Raw genomic sequence first — 24,988 nt, forward strand, 5'->3', positions numbered from 1 at the left:
ATGTTATTTTGGTTTTTTTTTTCAACTGTTTATTTGTCTTATGTTGATTCTATTTATATTATGTACCTTTGTTCTATTTTTTTTCCAAGGCATTTGCAACAAAAACGATCCAAACAAAAGGGTATAATGCAGTTCGGACTTTAAAATCTGGAATAGCTTCATGCATTCAGGATTATAAAATCCGAAAACCCTTAGTAACATTTTGGCCGGTGACGTTTCACCAAAGGTTATGCCGATTTGTGAAGTTTTAATACGTTCTTGTGGACGGTTTTGAATGAAAAACAAGTTTTCCTTGACTTCCAAATTATCTATGACTTGTTTTAGGCTATAAAAAAGCTTGGATCTTCAACATTTTCCTTCATTCTTCTTCACCCTCCTTTCTTACATTTTCTTCAAAAAAAAATTAGTTTTTTAGGTAGATTTTAGGAGTGTTAGTGATGTCATAGTCATTGTTGACCGCTCATACGACCCCTGCAATTGCATTGCAGCTTATGCGGGGGTCGTATAACGGTCAACAGAGACCCTTGACATCAAAGAAAGACAAAATATTCATATCGTACTTGTCTGGACTATATATTCCGGAAACACTAACAATCTGGTCAAGATTACATAATCCGAACCAGAGGTATTTATGGAATTTTTGCAGGGCGCGCGAGAAGGCAACAGGGTGGGAAAAGTAATAGTCAAATGTTTCAGTTAATTAGCCCCCCATAAAGTTAGTGGTCCTGAAGAAAGATCAAATCCGAAAATTAGTTCGTTTTCTTCACCCCAACATCAATCCACATATATGCAATACAAAAAACCACCAAGTATATACATCCCATATGCATTAAAGAAAGCATTTAATGTTAAAAAGTTTACATATGACCTACTGAAGAAAGAATTTTGACAGGAATCAAAGTGTCCTAATACCTATTTGTTACATCACTATCAAATGGCTTCCGGTGAAACATGTATAAGTATTCCATAAGTCATGGAATCCGGGGATTATATCTTCCCCTTAACCAAAAAGATCCAATTGAACTCATGATTCATGGTTTTCAATAAGCATGCTACATTTGACATAATTATGTCTGTATCACTGCTTCAAAAAAAACATGCAAAACACCAAGTTTTTCCTTCTATATGACTGATAAGAATCATTAAGGCATCAGAGTCCACCACGATTGGGGCAAACATTAGCAAAGTGAGATGGATCACCGCATGTATAGCACCTTCTATCAGAAATAGGATCACCAGTGGCTGACACAAATGTCCCATTAGAAGAATTAGATCCATTGCGACCCCTACCACGAGATCCACGGCCACCATTTCGACCACGGTTGGATGCTGGAGTACTATTTGAACGTGGAAAACTTCTTCCTTCACTGCCATTGTTGAGGTCATCCACCCATCTTCTGTAATAGAGGTCATAAGATTCACGTAAGCAAATAGCTGTCTCAAAACCATGAACTATATTTTGTTCCTCTAAGCTGCATGATATCATCCATCACATAATGAAAACCATGCAATATAATACACTGATTTGCTATATTTCGTCCAAAAATTAAATTGAAATTAATGTTAGCCTGTGTTATTGGTGGATTGAAAGCAATCAAGGGGAAAGAGGTTGGTAGGCTATTGATTCTGTTATCTAGACATTGCTAAGTGTCAATGATGTGATAGTCACAATAATTTTGGCATGGATTAGGAGTTCACGTACACAAAGAATCTGCACCCCTGTGTTTGACATGAGTAGAAATCCCTGCCCCTGTTACTATCTGTATTTGCAGTTTGCAAACCACACGGGGTTCCACACGAGCTGCATGCAACAGAAGATTCCCCTGCATTGTGTAAAAAGGTTTATTACAAGATGCATTCCCTTAAATTTCAATTTTGGCAGCTGCTAAACAATGATGGAAAAATGTATGGTAAGTGATTTGCAAAAAAATTCTAAAACTAAGACAAAAGTTAAGACTCCTATCCTTTTTGAAGAGAATAATTCAGTTCTTATTTTTAACATCCAGGTAAAAAAATATACATACGAACACAAATTATCGCCTCGACTAGTGTAGCAATGGGATATAGAAATTAGTAAACAACAATAATAGCCCTTTTCCACTAGGTGAGGTCGATTCAGTGGATAAACGAATCCATAAAGTTTTATAGTAACTTTTTTTAATAATAAAACTATTGAAGTCTTTCTTTTTACCTTTAGATTTTCTGCGTGTTAGAAGTTAGAAGCCCCTTAGAGATTACTACCTTTTCCAACATAGGTTCAAACACATCTTTCTTTCTTTCTTTATTATACTTGCAATATCATAATGACATTTCAAAATAATTAAAAATAAATAAATTTAAGCACTTCAAACCAACAATGATGTGTGGAACAAAAGACTGGACAGTCTAATGGCGACAAAAACAGTAAACTTGGTGTTGTCGGGATGAGAATGCTAGCTGGACAAGTGATTACTCGAGAAAATATAGAATTAGAAATACAAATACTATAGACAAAATTGGGTTAGGTTCTAATTTCTATAGTAGAGAAGATGGCAGAATCTCATCTTAGGTGGTTTTGGCATGTACGGAGAAAACTTGTAGAAGCACCAGTAAAGAGAGTACATCAAATGGAGGATAGTCAAACAATCGGAGACAGAAACCAAGGAAAACTATTGGAAAATCAATAAGAGTGAGTTAGGTGTAAATGATCAACTTTGAACCAAAATACATGTCAAGACTGTATGACATCAATTGACCCATGAAGCCAACCCACCTAGTGGGAGAAAGCGTAGTTGTTATTGCATTGAATTAAATTTCAACACTTTGTGCAGCATTATTCACAATCATCAGCACATCAATAACATGGTGAGGCTTGGATAGGGCAGATTCATCTCTAGGACCATCAATTATCACATGTCAATTCATCTACAAAATCCAAAATTAACATTTGTGTATCACAAACTACAGGACCAAGATCTGCATGGTTGACTCTCACTGCTTGCTAATTTCCTAATGTCCAAAATTTACAATTCTTATTTCTCTAGGCTGTCTATTCTGCTGTGGCATTTTAAAATTCCAGAAATCTTACCATTTTGTTGGTTCATTCCAGGATATTGGGGATTCCTGGAGCGTCGAGTCTGTGAAGGACAGTCATTAGAAGAATGCCCTGTTTCTTGACAGTGCGAACAAACTGCTTGCCTTGGGTTGGTATGATGGGCGTTGCTGGTTGATGCAGTAGACCTTGGGTTGGTATGATGGACGTTGCTGGTTGATGCAGTAGGTCCTCGACCTCTTGCTGGGAAAAAGGCAAGGTATAATCATTGGAATTTAATACTTATCCATGAAAAAAAATTAAATAGCAGTAAACAGGTTAAAACTGCATTCCTTTCTGTCACTGACTTGTGACCGCAAAATGCTATAAAAACTCATTTTATGCTGAAAGTAAAATGAAAATACCCATACAGAAAAACTTGCTTAAGGGTCGTAACAGTATCCATAAATAAATCATAATATCTCTTAAAAAAGTTTCAATGTCATTGATAAAATTTGTAGGTATCTAGATTGAATCTGTCGTATATACACGGGTTATGTCACGAGTTTTCGATGCTAACAGATATTGTTCAACCTATTAATTATCAAGAGACTACGAGAAACGGAGTGTAAAAAAATGAGTGAAAACGTAAAGAAGGCTACTCTTAAGTAAGATTGTTTTTTTTCTATATAGCGAGAGAGTAGAGCTATATACCCACATTGATTAAATTAAAAGTACACCGCAATCTCAACCCACAAAATCTAAGGATCTGGAAGCCAACTATAATCTGTCATTACTGAATATAACTTGTGAACAGAATGTAGAGGCATATATAACTATATAACAGCCCAATTGAATCTCATTGTTACTGACACTGATAGGTAGAAGTAATCCTGTATTGCTGACAACTGTACGCTGTGTGCAGCTGTGGTAGGACCCGTCATGAGAATATCCCAATGGATAGTAGAGGTGAGGTGGCAAGTTAGTTAGGGGAAAAATGGGAAACACATGTGGCAATGAGTGATTGGTGAGGTGTGTGATCAATTTTGTTATAAGAGTATGTGAAGGTAGAGATCAAAGCATCTTTGATCATTTTGTTCAGTTAGAACCTTAGGGTTGGGCAGAGAGAGAAATGTCTCTTCTCTGAGGAGCTTTTGCTCTGGGTTACAGGGGTTATCTTCTGTAACACATCTATTTTCAATTCAATAATACAATTTATTTCTTTTCTGTGAATTCGAGTTTCTATCAAGCTGTTATCAAAAGACTAAACTATTATTGACAGTCTAATTCAATTTAACCATAGTTTACATAGAGCCATTATTTCATATGAAACAATATGTACAATCCAAATATATTTTTAGAAGCGTTACTACTAAGTAATTGGCCATTCATACAGACCTGGCATGCGGGAGCCGGTACCACATATTTCTGTCAACTGTGTAAGAATCTCATCGCAGCCACCAATGCAACCTATAATAACACATGTATTTATAAAACATAAGTGCTTCAACTAAAAAAGGTTTGCATAGCTGTCATATCAATGTGAATGAATATGTTAAAGAATCAATATTGCAAAGGATAGTTTTCAATGTTGTTTTCTTTCCAGTTGCTCCTTTGGCAGATAATAAAAAAATAAAATATGGGAAACAATAATCTTTCAAAGCACGCAAACTTGCAACAAATTTTGTCACCAGATTGGGATTTAAAAAACATAAAAGTAAATGCATATATATTTTAAAAAAAGGAAATGTATGCTCACAAATTAAAAATATCAAGAAAATTTATCATAAAAAAGACATGCAACTACCCAAATGGTTGACATTGTAGCTTGGTGGTATTTTCAGCTGCTGAAACTTGAATTGAATTAGGTAAACAGGACCTGTAATATTTTCTACAATTAGATATGAAAATAATATCTAAAACAAGACATGGAACCAACATCGCTAAAACATATATCAATAGAAGAAAACCATGTGTTTCAACTACACCATGATCTCATGATCTCACTGGTTGGATCTCTTATGTTACTCTTCATTGTGCAAGTCCCAATGTTGGACATCATCTAATTAATGTAAGTTGTCATTGACATGAATTTCTCCTCCCACAAATCCACTCTATCAAACATCCTAGATATGGTGAACTATTTATTTTGCTAGCCTCAGGTTTCTTCTTTTGGATAGGATCCAGAAAAATAGAGCACCCAAGATAAAAGCGGATTATATTTCCAAACAGAAACAATAGACTTGTTATGCTAAAGACAAAAGTCTCCTACAAACAGTATTCTCTATCCGCAAAATTACACACCCTACTATCACAAATGCTCCTAATAAATAACTTCCAGTTGTTTTCTAATCATAATTGTCGTTACACAATTATGCCACAAATTATTTCCTGATCATAACTGCCATCAGGCAGTTACTTCTCATGCTGCCAAGTATAGACATTCCAAGTTTGTGACTTGGCTGGTTTATAGACCTGGTTCAGCCTTGTGGATCCCATCACCAATCCTAAAGAAATAATCTAAAAATATTGGAGATATCTTTATGTATTCTAACAAGAATAATAAATTCTCCAATATATCAGAATTGAAAGGGGAAAAATTCAACAATTCACATTAAGTGCTGGGTGAACATATTCTAGTTTTACAACATAAAATTTTGCTTCCTTAGTAGAGAGAGAGCCAAAACAAAGCCATGCATTAGCATGCAAACCACCAACGTTTTTTTTTTTCTTCAGTAAGAAGCTAATCATGTATGTTAATGCTATCTGTCGAGTACAAACCAGGAGTGCAATTGTTGCAAGCATTGGTGGTCACAACCGCTTCTGATATTGATCCAGGGAGCCAGACAACACTTCTACACTGTTTTTGACAAAGGCAAATTTATTTTAGTGCCGGTCAGTTATAACCAAGAGAAATAGGGACAGCAAGGGAGAAAAGCTACATAGAACTTTCCTTTTTCAAAATTAAATTCAGAGAGGAGAGAAAAATTAGATATCTATCAGTATGAGTATTTAACTACTTGCTCTTGAGTGATGACTACTTCAAAAAGGACTTGAGAATCTATCTACATGGACAAAGGCAACAAAGAGAACAAATTTTCTTTGAAGTTTTCCAATAAAAGAAAGCAGTTCCTGTAATTATTGTCGTTGCAAAGGAAGAATTTTCATCCTCCTTTTTTGTTTGTACTAATTCTTTTCTCGTTTAATAATATTTTTTTTATTCACCTTGTAAAAGGGGGATGGGGGGCATGATGTATTGGCAATTCCAAGTGTAAATAAGTTCTAACTTTTTTATAATAGATACATTAACAGGAAACTGAAGGGAAAAAAGATTGTAAAAAAAAAAAACCAACCTGAGGGTAACTACGGCATCCAACCATAAAATTGCCATCCTGATCAATGATGATAATATAATATTAAGCTTTATACATAAAATATAAACATGACAAAATTCACCTATAATTCAAGAATAAATAATTTCATACTTTGATCTTAAATCAACTAGATAGATCATGCACCACCACACCACGCCCACCACCCCAAAAAACCCATCCCTTCATGTTGCAGACCATAAACAACCTAACTTCCACAACCACTATCCTTCTTGGTGACATTGTAATTGATTAACTGTCGCATGATCCACCAAAATAATGGCGCATAATTGATCAATTTATTTTTTTCATAAATAAATGCCCTAACTTTGTTCATGAAATGCCATTATTTACACCTAGGAAACCACAACTACCCAAAAACATACTCGATTTTTCTTTAGCACCATATCTGATTCTTGGCAAAGTCTACACCGTCGAACAACTACCCCAGTTCCATTCTGCTCATCACTGCCAACTCTATTTAATCTGCAAGAGTGGTTGAAAACCCATTAACATTTTACATAAGGAATCCATGAGGCAGAAGGTGCAGGGATAACTACCTTTCAAAAAATATTGCCATAGCTTCTAAAAGTTTAACTTTATTTAATCTTGCCTGCATACATTCACAAGTTATCAATTATTGAAGGTCGCATTGTCCATAATCAGAAAAGAAAACAATCATATAGGGCAGATGGCATGGAAAACCTACCTAAATGAATATTAAATTAGTACCTATAAGTTTCTTCTAGTTTGCATTTTCTCACCAAAAATAATGTTGTGAATAAAATAAAAAAAATGTATTTGATTTTTTTTTTTTTTTGCTCAAAATCTCTCCGGTCTAAATGCCAAGACTTGTGGAGAAAAGCCACAACCCAGTTTATTGCAGAAAGCACCAAAACAGTTGGTCTTCCCTTACCAAAAAAAGTCAAATGAACTCACAACGCATCCTTTCCTACCAAAAACGTCCTACGGGAGTAATAATAATTGGAAAAGGATCAGATGCATATAATTAATGAAGGTTAAAGAGGAATGATATTTATAAACCAAATTTCAACAAGAAAAGAGAGCATGTGAATAGAATATGCATATAAAGGAGATTGGGATATTAAAAGGGAACTTTTTACAAGATATAAGAAATTCGTATTAGTTATTACCTTCGCATGTCATTAATATGAGCAAGAAAACTAAAGTTGTCATCCCAAAAGCAAAAGTAAATGAATATTTTTAATTAAGGGTTCACAAGATGCAATAATAAAATTGACAGCAGAACCAAACCTTGATCGCCAATATCAAATAATTACTAAGAAGAATGAAATAGAGGCATACATCTAAGAAACAAGTTTTCATCTGCTGCAAGCTAGTATCCAAAACTTCAGCTTTGCTTTTATTCCCTTCACTGACTGACTTCATATCTCGTTCCATAACTGCTCTAAGATCTGGTTTCCATAGTTTATACCTGAAGGCACGACAGAATAGCATCTCTTAACCAAGTGACTAGGTAAAGAAAGTGCTTGTGTGGAACAGTGAATACTGAGATGTAGCCATAGGAGGAAAGCAGAAAATGTGAAATCACATGTTGGAATTAAACACAAACTAAGGACCCTTTCTTACTAAAGTATGCTAATTAAGCATTATACAACAAAATCATTTTCCTACTAGGTTAGGTCAGTTGCATGAATCAGACCACAATGCAAAATTCAATTGTGCACCACGTCCACGTCTAATGACAAACTATTTTCACCTAAATCCTTATGTTAACTTGGGATCAACTTTGAGTTAGGGAAGAAGGAATCAAGGGAAAATAATTTGTCCCATGCCTAAGTGTCAGAAAGCCGAAATGTAAATAAAGTAGATGACTTTAAAGCAAATAACTAGAAGTGAACGCCTTAAGGTAAGGTGGTTTGAAGCCAAAATCCAAAGAATAAAAAAGACACACATTGTATCACTCGAAGCAGGCCTCATACAAAGTCCAATCATTCGAACGACAGTTCACACACGAAGAAAAATTGCGGCCAACCCTAGGTTGCATTCATTTCAACCAATCATAGCCTATCCCAGATGAATTCAGCCACAACTATATATCTGCTCTTTCAAACTTCACACCCTAAATGCCCAAACCTAGATGTGAGGGTGTTGAGAAGGAGATCCCTCACCAACTGGTGGGTTATCTGTATAAGGACTAGTAAATCCCCAAACCTTCGGCAAGCTTTTGGTGTTGGCGATGGGTTGAGGTCGCAGAAGATCCTTTATCCCTTTCTCCACAGCATTTGTTAAGAGACTGAACGGTAGTCTAGCAGAATCTGACATGTTATATTTTCATTGAAGAACAATACTAGCTAGTTTTGTCATTGTAAAGAAAGACCTTATTCATTCTCAGTATAACATTAACAATTTATCCAAAATTGTCTTCAAAAAAAACAATTTATCCAAAATAGATCCTTGTCTAAATATTTCTTCCCCATCCTGGTTTCCAATATTCAACGCCATCACATTTTATATACATGATTGAAACTATAGGAGTGATTACAAAAAGATATTTTGGTAAATAATTAATTTTATTTTAGGAATAATTAACAACCAAAATGATTATATAAGTTTGTTGCTGGTTAACTACTGACCACTTTTTGAATATCATTAACCAATGGAATCATTATGGGGACGAGTAAAATGTTGAACATCCCTACGGTTGACTGGTTAATTGTTCATTTGTACCTAACCTAAGAAATATATCTACCATGAATTCCTCATTTTGATATTTTCAAAACTTTATTCAACCAAACTGACAATTTTTATCATGAAAAGTTTATAAAATCTAGACATCCATGATCCAATTAAGTGAGACAAGAGACTTTTTTTAAATGAACAGAATTACTTACCCCATGTCATCATATCCCATAACAAGTGCCTCACCCTACAATAATATCAAACCCACAATCAGTATAAAAATACAAAAATACAGGTTATTAAAATACTAATACAGTATTTGTATGGACTGCTAACTTCTTATTGCAGCAAACTACATAATTGTGAACTAAATACATTATAGCTACACAACTAACAAGAAAATATTTTTCAAGTACTAACATGAAAAAATTCACACAAGTAAAACTTTTAATTTGCAGCATATCTGCAGATTAATAACCATGCTCGTTGTCACTTTGTTTTGCAGATCTATAGAAAATAAAATGAAAAGGAATGATAACAGGATAACCAACGCCCTTGTACGCCATGATATTGGGCAAAACCTTTTTATGCAGATCTTCTGTCTGTGATAGACATACTCTTTGCTCATGTAATGTAATTATATATTAGATTTTGTCAAAACTAATGCAGGTCACATATCAATTTTAGTTTACAAATATCATAGTTATTTCTTCTATAGGTCACAGTCATCTTCTTGTTCAAAGAAATGGAGCTGTCAACCTAAATTATATGGTTCACAATGTAATGTATGTATTCAATTATTATCCAACAGTGAATATAATATCACACTTATTAAAGAGAGGCCTTAAAGAGAATTATTCACATAATGATTCATATCCTCTTCTAACCTTACATGGTAACTTCTCAAAATAGCAGTAAAAAAAGACCCACGAAAAAATAGCATGGAGATTGGAGATTGATTACAATTAAGAACGAAAACATATTCTTTCTTTTAAAATTAACGGTACGAGCTTACCAGATTAGTTGGTGTGAAACACATGTTTGCATCCTTAGTTGCATAAAATCGATCAAGCAGCTTCTTGATGTGATCGTGCATCGTAGCATCCGTACCAATGCACTCCTATACAATTGTCACTATTTAATAAAACATACTTCGACTTAAATGGAAGAAATGGTCATATTGCTAATTATATGATTCAATATGTAAGATTCAATATCATTCTCACCTTATCCATACGGCTCAGCAAATCCGCTTCACTAAGAAGAGGTGGTGGATTAGTTTTTCCGGGATCAAGGGTCAATGTTGTTGGAATGAACTGTAATAGCAATAGCTCTGTCATGAATACTTATTTTTTGGGCTCAGATGCAATTTGCATACAGTGTACTCAAAACTCATGGATTATAACAATGTATAAAAAAGTATCTAAAACTTTATGTTCAGATTGGACCTAGTGACGCGTATGTTCCAATCGTACGCTAGCTAACTCCATTTCTGAGAACGAGGATATGTAAGGAAAAATGGTAATTTGTCTATGTAGTGGGTTGATGGCACAAACAGATTTTGCCTAATTATAATGTTGTTATGCTTAATGATGATAGTCCTTTATCTGGTAGCATTCATTTAAATAATATTTACATACACTAAGAAAATGTGGTTTGATTTTAAGAACCAAAAGTGATCCTTGAGTTAAATTGATGAAAAGAATGTAAATAAAACTAAAATATAGTAAAATATACAAAAGCTTTCTCAAAACTTAATAGACACTTTAACATGGATGTTGAGGCTACTACTTGCAACATATATACTTGGATAATTTTGTTTTTGTTTTAGTCACGAAGATGAAACTTGTCAAACATCTAAATTTTTAGCATCCAATAGGCACGAAATGTGACACTGAAGATTTAGGATACCAGGGATACCGGGATTTGTTTGGTGTAGAATTCCATCAGGAATCTGAGATTTAGGATACTGAACAGCTTGCAATGGGAATAACAATAACTTGATGTAATATGAAGAAAAAATACAACAGAATAATCAACGCAAAATCAAGGAATGTTGCATATAATCTGATGTGATAATCAAAGGCAAACCTGTTCACCGATAGCATAATTCGGAATCATTGATCCATCCCATCTATCATAGATATAGATATCCAAGTAGTTTCTCTGTTCAAATTAAAACCAACAAATACCATATAATCAGAACATTTGTAACTTCCCACACATTTATTGGAATTTGGTTGAAAAATGCAGCAAGACAATGCAAACATTTTTTCGAACTTCTATGTGAATTTTACTTGTTCCTAAAAGAAATACAATGATATATTCATAGTTATATAGTTTCAATAACACCAACTGAAAATCAGGGAACAATGCAAGACACCACTCAAAGTATTTGCTTTTAACTGATTAATTAATTATGTTTATCTTATACACTGCACAATTAACTGAAAACCTGTTTGGTTTCAAAGCAGAAGAAAAAAAATATTACATCACGATAAATCCTATCTAAAGCATGCTTATCAAATCAGTAAATCAACCCAATCGCATAAATTCTGGAAGTGAAATATATACTCCCTCCGTCCCATAATAACCCAGTCTTTTGTTCATTTCACACATATTAAGAAAAAGTGTATAAGTCAAAGAAAGAGAAAAATGGTTTTGAGTGTCTTGTAAGTGTTGGTGCATTCCCCATTATCATAAATACAAAGTAGAATATATTGAATTGGAAGTAATGAAAATAGTATTAATTAGAGTTATAATTGGAAAAAAGTAATTAATATTGCATTGAAAAGTGATATATGTCAATTATCTTGGGACAAATTTTTTCTGCGATGGCTCAATTATTTAGGGACGGAGGGAGTACATAGCATGACTGAGAAATCTCACCTCTAGAATCACCCTCCCACATGCCGAAAATCGTTCACCAGCAATGTCAATTTCCACTGTGGTTTCAGCTCCTAAGGCCGGCTTTGAGACACATGCCAGGAAGTGGCGAACAACCAACTCATACAGTTTCTGTTGTCATTTGAGAAATAACATTAATATGAATATCAAAGTAAAATAGAAGGTTTTAAAGTAAAAAAAAGTGGTAAGCATAAGCAATCATTTCTGACACGATGGTCTTGACTCCATCCTGATTCTCCAGCAGAAAATTTGGTGGGGTGGATGGGTGGATGAGCCTGGTCATCATGTCCACCACCTCTAGGGTTTCTCCAAAGTCCCGCCCCAGGGTCCAGCAACCGTTGTGCATATATTCCCCACTCAGGATGCCCTTGTTGTTCTTGCACAATTGCCTACACTTAAACAAAATAAATAGATTAATAAGGGCAAAACAATATTACTGTTGATGCAGACTGCAATAGAAGCTGAATAATGCAAGTCATAATTTAGCATACTGGCTTCAAAAGACAGATCATCCTAGCTCTCACTTAAAACCATATATTCTATATATATGTAATGTCCTAATATACATACACGGATAAATTGATGCTGTAATGTCCTAAAAATACTATGTCTAATGTTAAATCCAAACCATTCTTAATGTATCTACAAGAAACCATATACCCATGGCCATATTATATTCTAATGAATTTCCAACAACATCCGAAGTGATAAACACTCCATATTTCCTTTTTTCTACCTTAATCATGACATAAAGAACACCTCCTCAAAACCATTGTTAAAATTATTGTAAATAAGGGTAATTGCAGAAATTAGGCTTTTTTGCCATTTAATTAGTGTATATATAATATTCTCCAGGGTGTAATTAAGACACGCGTATTCGCTCAAATGCTCTTTCATTTTCACTCTCAACAACCCTAATTCTTTTACCCCCTTTTCTTTAATTTGTAGTATACAACCCAAATAAGTGCAACAACTACACAAAATCCATGTCAAGCAGCATGTTCTCCAAATTCATCTGGGATGACCAACCAATAATTATGTGTGCGTGAAACAGAAGATAAAGTTACCCACATGCAAATCGGTCCTTGAAGAAAAGTTATCAGTTTCTGTACGAGGATAACTGATGAAACCACCTTGGTAAAGTTCTTCTGCCACCTATAAATAATTAAAAAAGGAATAAGAGACGTGTATAAAAACAATGATACCCATAAAACTATGAAAAACAAAAAGTTGGAACTTGAAATAAAAAACTCATGTCACTAACTGTAAGCACATTTATTGTGTAGCTTAATGTGTTCATTCACCACATTGTGGCAAACAGAGATACACGTAATCAGAACATTTGTCCAATGACTAAATACAGTAGCAGGAAAGCAGTTAGAAAAACTGTTGAACAAAATGTACCTTTTGCAGGGCACATATGCATTCAGACACAGGTAAGGAACAGGAGATGGGTACACATATGCATGCAGACACAGTTATGGAACAGGAGTTTAATTTCAAACACTGCTGGGTTGTAAGTTTTTTAGGATTTTTCTGCAGCATCGTCTACAAATGCATTGCTTGCTCTTATATATTCCAAACTCATTACCAACAATGAAATACATGGATTCTCAATATTTACTCACCTTCATTGTGCGCTCAGAGCTCATACGGAAGTATCGTGAGGCCCGTTTCTCAAGCTCAATAGTACTCAGGGGATGGGGAGGATACTTTGGCTTCTCCTTTGGTGTTACTTTTGTCACCTGAATGGTAATAATATGTATCATCAGTAAAAAAAAAAAAAAAAAAAACTGATTTCAGCATATGCAAGCCACAGTTTGGTGAACACTTACGGTTGCAGTTGGTTCCTCGATGCACATCTCATATATTATGACAGCACATGTATAATCAAACAAATGTCCCCGCCTGCCAAGTGAATTCAGATTATAAGCAGTTGGTAAAACTCAATAACAATTGTGAATGCACACAAAGCTTTGCATATTACTCCCAGCTGAAATTAGCAACGCCTTCATCTGATCTATGAGAACATTTGATTAACCAAAACTCTTCCGGTTCATGTGCTTGTATCTCCCAGTATCTTTCCACAACAAATCCAAGCGTAGGGAACTGTAGCCAAAATGAAGGCAAAATGGAAACTCACAATATGCCAATACCAGCTTAAGCACAAAAACATCACAATATTGTCAACATAAACACACCTGGCAAGGCCCATAACTCAAGACAGTATTTCTGCCATCTGTAACAGTGTCTATGACAAAAGCATCTTTCATTAACATGGTCTGAAATCTGGTGAAAGTGGCACCTATACGGAGATCTATTTCCTGCATAAAAAAAAAAAAATAACCATCCATCACCCTCACAAAGTAAACAATATCAATTAGCATATGTTGGTTATTAGTGAAAAGAAATTGATAGAAACCAATAACATCAGATTCCTGTTTCAATTGGAACACAAAATTTGAGCTCCAACTGAGACCAAAAAAGGAGACTCGCCTGCCTAGCATCTACGGCATCAGCAAACCACTTATTAGGCTCGACAAGATTTTGCACAGCCTGATGGATTTCCCTGCATCAAAGCAGCAACAGTAAAAAATTATGAATCAAATACACAAACACAGATACTAAACACACCGCTGCCAAAGAAACGATCAATTTAAGAAAATTGAACTGATAAATTGATGTGTTAGTGTCGTGTTGGACACCAAACTTGCCTTCAATCTAAAGTACCAGTGATACAGGCATTACAATAACAGAGGAAAAAAACAACTAAAATCATGACAAAACAACGCCTAACCTGTCAATCAATGCAGAAAATCGAGCTCTCTTAATAGTAAGATTCGGATTTGCCGCAGTACACACATTGATAACTTCAAACGCGATATTCTCACCTTCCCTATCGCAATCAAGCCACAAAATAAGCCACTGACACCGCCTAGCTTCTTCCTCTAATGTCCTCTTGATATCCTTTTTATCCTAGGGTTTAACAACGCAATCAAAATCGCACAGATAATCAGAAACATTCTAAAGAGAAATTAAGATTCTAACAACGAAGAAGAAGAAGAAGAAAAACGAGAAGAAATTACCTCGGGAACGAATTTATGAACCGGAGCCTGGAAGAGATCGGCGGGATCACACGAGTGCCATTTCCGGTAACGATCGTCGAAGTCAAGCTCCATGAGGTGACCGAGGACGGAGGTGAAGAGCATTTGACAGGGTTGACCTCGAATGGTGTAGTTGAATTCGAAGATTCTGTTGTAGCGAGAACGACCGTCCCTTACTCGAAGGCCTTGGTTGCGAGAGAGTATGCTCGCCACCGATTTCGCCACCGACGGCTTCTCTGCCACGTTTAGGACGGTTATGGCGCGTCCACCCATTGGTTACGGTGACTCGTAGCCGATTCCGTGGGGTTTGGATTTTCCCGCCGTAATTTGGGTGTTTATCTGTATCAGGGTTTGGGAGGGAGAGAAAGCGGAACCCAAATTGTTTGAAAATTCAATCAACGGGAAAGTAACTCGACTCGGGTACGAATAAATAAGGAGGTTTTTTCTAAATTACCTTTGAAAAATAGTGGGTAATTTACCCATCAACCAATGAAAATGAGAAATTTGTTGGTGGGGTCAAGATTGTTCATGAATACCACTTAAAAATGTGCTTATGTGGTTAATGTGTATTGGTTGGGGTAAATTACCCACCATTCTTCCATGGGTACCCTAGTTGTCACCAAATAAGGAAGATTGATGTGGACACATTTCATAAAGACGAGGCACGCAACTAAAATACATGTTTGGTCCCTCAACAATTAATTGTCGAGGAATTCAATAACCGAATAGATATGGGAGTTTCCAAAACTCTATTGTTACATTTTTGATCTCCTACGTGCAATTTTGAGTAATTTCAAGTCATTTCAAACCAATTTCAATCACAAAAACAAGTAAGTTTTTTTAATCTTATCGCATTGTTGTTTTGTGGTCAAATTGTTTAACTTTTTTTGTTAAATTTTAATTATATAGGTTTTATTGATTTTATGATATGTTAGGATAGTTTAGGTTAGAATGGTTAGAATTGTTAAAGAACTTTTATTGAATTGTTAGGTTTAGGTTTTGATGAATCGTTGTAGAATTGTTAGGTACCGTTTGGCCCAACTTTTTTCCAGCTTCTCTAAGTTTTTAAGAAGAAGTTAGGCCAAACACAATATCAATAAAGTACCTTCGAAAAAAAGTATTTTTTTTAGAATGCATAAAATTAAATGAAATGTGCTTTAACCAAAAGTTGTTGAATGCTACTTCAAAAAACTACTTCTCCCCAATTTATTTTACAAGCACCCTCTCTACAACTCACGCTGGCAACCTATTCTTTTATTTTTTCAATATGCTTTTTTCTTCCATTTTATTTTATTTTTTGAACCGATCCATTTAATTTTTTTTAATGACGGTCCATTTAAGTTTATTATCAATTTTTTAAGGAATTTCATTATCTTTTTATCACTTATATATTAATTTCAATATATTTTGATTATCACAACCTCGCAAATATTTTTATTCACGCTGTCAATGAATGACAACAAATATTTTTATTCTCTTTCTTCAACCTCATAAATATATACACACACATTAGTGTTTAGAGTAATATTTTATGTTCGTCTGTCTGTTTTTTTTTGTTACGCTAATGCGTATAATTTTTTTTAGTGTTGCGTAATACATATAATTATTTTTATAAAATTTTGATTTTAATTAAAAGTACAAGTGTAGTTGCCTAAAAAAATTATACTTATATATATTTTACACATTTGTATTGTAACAAACTATGCATATCTTTTTTTTATTAAAAAAATTAGACATTAGAACTTAGAAGTCTTTTATTTTTTTCCTTTTTAATTATGTTTTTTTTTCTTTTGATTATATAGTACATGCCTACATGCAATGATTCACCTTTCAAAAAAAATACATGTAATGGTAATAAAAAAAATTGGTGAATGATAATGCCTGCCAATTGAATGGTGAATATTTTTCGACTAAATGTTTTATTAAAAAAAAAATATTCATTAACAGTTTGTTTTCATCATTGTTTTCCATTATGGTGGTATTTTAGCTTGAGTCCCTGTTTAGTTTCACGGCCACCAACCGCAAACGAACGTTTACAGCCATCCACCGTGATTTGATTGAGATTGGGGTTGTTTGGATCTCTGCTATGGAATTGAGTGCCTGTTTGGATACCCGTTAGAAAACGGAAAACATGCGTTTTGAGCGGTCAAACACAGTTTGACTAAAAAGTGTCATGTTTGGCTTTCATCCATATGAATCGCTTCCATATTATTTTAAAAGGAATTTATGAACCAGCAAAAATGTACTTATGATTTTAGAAAGGTAGAGATAATTATCTGAAAAGAAAATATGATATTTAGTTTCAAAAACAATTAAAAGGATAATTTGGTCATTGCACATTCAAAATCAATTTTGACTAAAATTATCCAAACAACATCAACTCATAAGAATCACTTTTAAGTGAGTGTATCCAAACATAAATCAATTCATATCAAACTCACTTTTAACCATAATCAATTATCTCAAACTCAATTCTACCGGAATCAATTCTCCCCGCCGCCAAACCAAACAAACACTGATTCTGAATCTTGAAATCGATTCTAGTTGAAGCAACATTTTGTAGCTTTTGTATTTCCCTTAAATCAATTCTAAAGTAACCACAAGCAATGTCAATTTTGCCCTCTTTAATAAAAGAAACTTTGCTGTGTATAGTGACGATCTCTTCCTTCCTTCAATTATCATGTCATTTTTGTATTGCAAAACAGTAAGCTTTTGTGTCAATGTTAGAAAAGATATGACTCCAAAGCCAAAGACCCCCCTTTTTCTGTTTTGGTACATCCCTTTCTGATCAAAAATTTTGGAAGTCCTTATCGTTATCCCTTATTTAACGAATGGATCACCCCTTTCATTTATTTAATAAACTAAACCAAAATAGTTATAGATGTTGAATTATGAAAACATGGGGAAAATAAGCATAATAAAAAGTGTTTTTACGTCCTTAAAAAAAATGCTTTTAGTTTTTAATAAAAATTGGGCTAATATTTAGGTTATATTTGTATTTATTATTTTTAAGTTGAAAAAAAATTATTTAAAAAATGATATACAAAATTTTAAATATTTTACAAAAATTGAAAAGAAATTGATCCACAAATAATATACACACGTATGTTAAAACTTAAAATCCATTTTGGTCATTTACACATCCAAAAGCAATTTTGACATCGAGTATCCAAACAACATTTTTCATACAAAGCACTTTTGTTGTGAGGGTATCCAAACATAAATCACTTTACATTAAACTCACTTTTAACGAAAATCAATTCTACAAAATCAATTATATTAAAATCAATTTTCTCCACCACACAACCAAACACACACTGAACCTTTTTTATTTACGAAAATACACATAAAAACCCGTTTTCTTCTTAACAATAATACAACATACAATGAAGTGTATTATTTGATTTTGTTATCTTTTTCTTTTAGGCAAAGGATAAAGAGTAATGCTAGCAACAATATCTTTCCAACACTCTTCCAAACATTCACTTTATTATTGGTTTAAATAAAGCTGGGTCTCACACATTGAAAATGGGTTCCACTTAAAGTGATGGGACATACACTAGTTTCATCCAATAAGAGAGTGAGTGTTGGAGAAAGTGTCCCTAGCATTACTCGAGGATAAATATATTAAAAAGAAAACAAAGACATACAAAAACTTGGGGACATATGACATGACCCTGGTACAATCCATATGAGAATACATCGCGATAAAGCAAAACCACCTAATCAATCCTAACAAACAAACACTTGTTTCAAGCGCAACCTAACGCACCGACGTACGAGTACGAAACAAAGTTACAAAAAAATGAAAAGAGTGGCATCTGTGAGAGCAATTAGGGTTCACATTGGCGAATCAATCGGACGCAAACACGGAATCCAGATCCACGTACCAACTCCTTGAAAAAATCAACAAGTATAAAGCTCCTTCGAGCATAACAGTCTGACAAGACTAAAACGAACCAACACCGGTAGGGAGGCACACCTGACGTCTTGAGATCTACAGATCTCAACAGATCTGGAACATCATAGAATCAAAGAGAACAGGAACCAACCACAACCAATCTCGTCATAACCACATATTGAACCAGATCGATAGGTCAACACAATAGTCGCCAACCAAACCCTTTCTGGTTAAAAGAACCAACATACCCTTTCGAGTTTACGAAACCAACCACAAGTCAGTAACCGAAATCACCCCAGTCTCTGAAAGAAAAACGAACGAAACGACCAACCGCCGACGACAAAAGAACAACCGCGAATCCGCGATTGTAAAACAAAAACACGAACCTTCCAAAATGGTGGAGGCAATCTGCGAGCATAACCCACCAACACATATATGGATATGAACAAGAAAACCCAAACAGAATGCCGGCAATAAAAGAATCGGCAATCCACTAACACCACCAGCGATCCATAAACCGCCCGAGTGACTACGGCGAGCAGCTTTGGCGAAGCAAAAGAAGTCGCGGCGGCGCCGACGAAGGAAACCCCATAAGGGGGTAGGTGGTGGAAGAACCACCACCACTTTGCTGATCTACATCTTGTTAAGGAAAATTTTGATTTGGGAGAAGAGAAAGTGGTGTTTCACTTTTCTGTAAAGTTAGAGAAAGGTGAGAGAGTTTTTACCTAGAGAGAAGGGTTTATGGAAAGAAGTGATCTTCCTTAATCCTTTGAGAATTGTTGTTCACACATTTGATAAGACTGAGGAACACGAGTAAAATACGATTTTGCCCCCACGGCAGGAAAATTCGGCTGGAGTTAACTGCCGAGGAAAACCTCGGTAGTTAACTGCCGAGGTTTTCTAGACATAAACAAACGCAGAAACATAAACATATACCATTTTCAAAACTTCTCTAAAATTCTCAATTTCTCTCCAATCTTCACCAAAGCTGTAACACTCCTATTTCTATTTAAGCAATTAAACATGCGAATAATACATTTATTCAAGAAATAGAGATTACGTCTTATTCAAAATTCAAAAACCGATAGACATGTATATAAACCTCAATAGTTGCAGCGGAATATAAATCAGAGTGATCAAATATATACATGCCATGAGCAAATAAATCATATCCCAAAGATAAATCTCAAAACCCAAACATACGGGCAGTCATCAACAAAACAATAATCCAAAGGAAATATAAACAACCTAATCTAGACCGACACGACAAGCCTAGATCAGAGCCGACACGACACCGATATCGGAGGAAGCTCCCGATATCCCAAGCAAAGACTCACCGAGCACTACTCCTGCACAACGTCTACTCACCCATACAGGCAAGTAGGCGGTTAAAACCACTGGGGGTAAGCATTACATTATCATAATCCAGATGATAATAAAATCAAATAATATCATGTATTTGAATAATATTAGCCATGCATAAATACTTACATCACAACTTGATAGCTCATATCAATATACATCAATCACATGAATAATTATCCAATCATAAATATTCATTCACAACATTAATCATTGAACAATCATTATCAACATTCATTCATCTCATTTAATCACCAATCACATATTTCACATAGGACTCATGCTATGATATGCACTTATTGACACATAAATGCATGTGGTACCAAATCTCAACAAGGTCGTCACCTTTCGATGCCACTTGCACATCGTATGTAAGGGCTCACACCTGCCTTACAATAATCTCGAAGTAAAAGAGTTCAACCCTTTTACAGCAACATCGACTATGATGCATGGACATGTATAAGGACTCGATAATGCGACAACAATTCACAATCTCAACTCAATATATAGGACGACACCCAATTATATTGATTATCTCCACAACATTGCATTACCAAGGAAACATGCCCATACACGATTAAATCATAGCATTCATCATCATCACATCAACATGATTATCAATAATCAACAATGTTATTCAACATCAACTATCACATATAGTTCACCGATTCAAGCATTCTCATATTCCAAGTAAGATAGCAAAATATATCTCATGATCATCATCACATCCCAATTACATATTTACATACTCAATTATTCACTCTAAATACTTCATTAAGCCCAATATCAAGTTTGGAAAAGTTTCACGGCTTATAGAAAAAGTTATGATAAGTTTTCACAAAAATCCACATGACCCATGTGTAGTAATTTAATCATATCTCAAGTTCTAAAAATCATTTGGACGTCAAACCAAAACCAAAAGATAGCTAACATAATTGTCTACAACTTTCATGTTTACCAAAAAGTCCAAATCAAAACAGAAATATGCGAAAACGATGCAAGAGCGCGAAACAGGGGAAGCTGTCACTGGGCTGCTCGCCTCGCGAGTAGGGTTACTCGCCATGGCGAGAAATTCCAGTGGCTACTCGCCACCAGCTCGCCTCGCGAGTGATGACAGTTTGCAGAAAATTATGTTTTCGTGAAAAATCCATTTTCACCCCAAAATCCCAATTTTTGACCTCCCAATACCCAAATTGATTCCAAAGGTTTACCCAAATGTTTTTAGACATGAAAAGATACTCAAATCCATATACAAACTTGAATCAAACATCATTTTAAACAAAATCACCATTTGACCCATTTTCTCAAAACATCAACAACATCTCATTTTTCATCATCAATCCATAATTATGTATACCCAAGTCATAATTCACCCACAACAACATCAGTTAATAGCAATAACCTTAATGGAACATGAATCACATCTCATTTTAACAACAACATATCAAGATTCACTAATTGAGTATAATTTCATAGCTTGACATTTATACATACTTTGAAACATGTAATTTCATCCACAAACATACCATAATCATCAATTCATGCACAAGAAAATAGCATCACAACAAGAGCACGGATTTAACATCAATTGTTCATCAACCCATTTTCATACAACCATGAGAAATGAAAAAATTTGAATTGATTATGATGAAAACAAACCCCCTTACCTTAGATGATGTTTAATCTTAACTTAGGTTTCACTTTATCTCCTAATTGCTTCAATCTTCAAGTTTCCCCCTTCCTCTAACCTTGTTCTTCCTTCACCTCTCACTTCTCTCTCTACCTCTCTCTAACTTAGTGAAATGAAAAGGAATGAATGAATTTGCTCTCACAACCCTAATGTTATTTCCCCCTAGTGGGCTTAACTTAGTTTTAGTGGGCTTAACCCGTTTCTATTCAAACCACAATTCTAAAAAGTTTCTATACACTCAACGGTAATTACTAACAACGGTAAATTATAACCAACGGTCACTAAACGGTAAAAAAAATTAATCACTACACTAGTAACTTAGTAAAATAAGGGTTCTCACTAAATATTAAAAATAATTCTCACCAAAATTACCATTTTACCCTTACCCGCCAAAAGACCAAAATACCCTTCTAATACGGTAATCCATGTAAATGCACCCAATGACAATTAAATACACACAAGCACAAATAATCACAGACAAACACATAATAAAAGTAATTAAAATAAATCTAGCTAAAAATCGGGCTGTTACAAAAGCCATTTTCACGAATTGCAAGCAAATCAATTGCACATTATCACAAGTAAGTTGTATCAATCATTTTAATGATAATGTTAGTTTGTTTAGGTTTATTTAAAAAAAAATCAGAGTAGTTTGCATGTGGTTAGGGTTGATTTTAAAATTGACAATTTGATGATTGCATGTGTAGTTTAGGAATTGATAAATGAATGTAGTTGTTGCCTATGTTGTTTAAAACATAATGTGGCTTTGAACGGTGGCAAATGAACACAATTTGAATATGTTTTATACTTTGCACACAATGTGTTTGATAAAATGCCTCAATGACAATTTTATTGATTATTTAGTTGGTTTAGGTTATGGAAATGATAGAAATGATGTTAATTATAGTTTGGTTAAGTGTATATTGATTTTTTAGTTAGTTTAGGTTACGAGAATTATGATGGACACAAATGATTAAGTGTATAGAAATGATTAAGTGTATGTTAATTATTGAATGATGTTTAGGTTATTACGGAAATTATGGACATAAATTTTATTGTAATGATGATTATATTGAATGATTTTAGGTTATGGAAATGATGTTCAATGTTGTACTTTTAATGTGTTTGATTATGTTTATGTTTAATGTGTTTGATTAGGTTATGGAAATGATGTTAGTTTTAAAAAAAATTGTGTAGATATGTCTGATCAGAACCCGGTTGATCCATCTAAAATGATTGCTGGTCGGCGAGCAATGACTCAGAGCAACCGGAGGGAGAGGCAAAGCGGGCACATCCCAAAGAGGGGAAGAGGTCGGAGGGTGGATGGTTCAGGGAGTTCGTAGGAGGATTCTCAGGCTACACAGCCTGAAGAGTCGCATGTGGTTGATCCGAGCCAGCAGGTGGAGTACCTGAATTATCAGGATCAGGTACACCACGATGTTACGGATGGTGGGTATGACCAAGATCATATACCAGAGTAGCAACATATAGCATATGATGATGACATTGCAGCAGCTGTTGTCCCAGAGGTGTTACCTGTGGACTCTCCCTTTCCTTGAAGACCGGAAGACCTATCTTTGCTGCACTCTTGTGCCAATCATGTGGCATTGTCGCTTTGGTATAATTCAGAGAACGTAAGTATATTTTTTTTTAAATGTTTTTTCTTTATGTTTAATTATTTTATTAATATTTGTGTTTGTTTAATTATTATATCAACTTTTATATGTGTTTTTTTTTTAATTCTTTTCTTTATGTTTAATTATTTTCTTTATATGTGTGTTTGTTTAATTATTATATCAACTTTTATATTGTTTTTTTAAATTCTTTTCTTTATGTTTAATTATTTTCTCTATTTCAACTTTTATTGTTTTCTTTATGTTTAATTATGATTTAAATTTATTTTGTTATGTGTTTTATTTAAGTTTTAAGGTTTACGTGTGTTATGTTTTATTTTTGCATTTGTTGAGTTTTATTTTGTTTAGTTAAATGTTTACATTGTTTAATGTATAAATTGTTTAAACTATGTTTATTTTTTTATTATTTCAGGTTCGTAAGCTGCGTGTGGTAAAACCGATTAATCATGGGGTTAAGATATTGAGTCTCGGACGCCCAAACGGGAATCATGATTGGTTTTGGGATCCACTTAGGGAAAGCGGGTTACATGATTTGGTTTACTTGGGCTACGCCACTGTGCCTCATGCCCTGCCGATGACTCTATGCGAGAGGTGGCATCCCGAGACCAGCACTTTTCACATGCCCTTGGGGAGATGACTGTGACTTTGGATGATGTCGCATGTCTTATGCATCTTCAAATTGAGGGGCGGATGTTGAGTCATGGGAGGAAGATGCCGAAACATGAGGGAGTGGCACTACTGAAGAGGTACTTGGGTGTATCGCAGCAGGAGGCAGAGAAAATTTGTGGTACGGAGTACGGTGGGTACATTAGTTACCCGAAGCTGAGGGAGTTATATAAGAGGTACCTTGGTAGGGCTAACGTATTGGCGGATACGGAGGATGCAGAGGAGATGGAGGAGCTGCAGAGGGTTAGAACATTTTGTGTGAAGTCCTATCTCTTATATCTTGTAGGATGCTTGTTGTTTGGTGATAGAAGCAACAAACGCATCGAGTTGGTCTATCTGACGACCATGGAGGAGGGCTACGTGGGGATGCGTAATTATTCCTGGGGAGGGATGACACTCGCATACCTATACGACGAGTTAGCTGAGGCGTGTAGGCCTGGAGACAGAGCTCTTGGGGGAAGCGTGACACTGCTCACTCTAAGAAACTTATAAATGTGAATCTTAACTTTTATTTTTTTGTTATATTTTTTCGTGCGTAATAATTTATAAATTGATTTGTTTGGTTTGTGCAGACATGGTTTTTGGCGCATTTTCCTGGCTTTTACAGTGTTGATCCCAACACCGACTACATGGAAAACCATCTGGTTGCAGCGAGGTGGAAGCTTCATAAGGGTCATGG

General features: G+C 34.8%; 1 protein-coding gene across 3 annotated transcripts; it reads right to left on the reverse strand.

Annotated features, from left to right (window-relative positions):
• Window positions 1-810: 810 nt before the first annotated feature.
• Window positions 811-15,463, reverse strand: LOC11428648 (DNA topoisomerase 3-alpha). 3 transcript variants are annotated; one of them, XM_024777853.2, is made up of 24 exons: window positions 15,039-15,462; window positions 14,750-14,928; window positions 14,449-14,521; window positions 14,154-14,276; window positions 13,940-14,061; window positions 13,788-13,860; window positions 13,581-13,697; window positions 13,024-13,107; window positions 12,162-12,341; window positions 11,935-12,063; window positions 11,137-11,211; window positions 10,272-10,361; window positions 10,061-10,165; window positions 9,258-9,292; window positions 7,708-7,837; window positions 6,942-6,994; window positions 6,768-6,867; window positions 6,364-6,402; window positions 5,792-5,870; window positions 4,818-4,889; window positions 4,409-4,480; window positions 3,068-3,274; window positions 1,703-1,823; window positions 811-1,397 (listed from the first exon to the last, which is right to left on the reverse strand). In XM_024777853.2, the coding sequence occupies exons 1-24, from the start codon at window positions 15,327-15,329 to the stop codon at window positions 1,151-1,153; spliced, it is 2,796 nt and encodes a 931-aa protein (XP_024633621.1). In that variant the 5' UTR covers window positions 15,330-15,462; the 3' UTR covers window positions 811-1,150. The 3 variants fall into 3 exon arrangements, with proteins under 3 accessions (XP_024633621.1, XP_024633622.1, XP_039687648.1); XM_024777854.2 differs by lacking the exon at window positions 1,703-1,823 and having other exon boundaries at window positions 15,039-15,463; XM_039831714.1 differs by lacking the exon at window positions 811-1,397 and having other exon boundaries at window positions 1,818-1,885; window positions 15,039-15,463.
• Between the last annotated feature and the right edge of the window lie 9,525 nt (window positions 15,464-24,988).

The sequence above is a fragment of the Medicago truncatula genome, chromosome 3, assembly GCF_003473485.1.
Source record: "Medicago truncatula cultivar Jemalong A17 chromosome 3, MtrunA17r5.0-ANR, whole genome shotgun sequence".
Lineage (NCBI taxonomy): Eukaryota > Viridiplantae > Streptophyta > Magnoliopsida > Fabales > Fabaceae > Medicago > Medicago truncatula.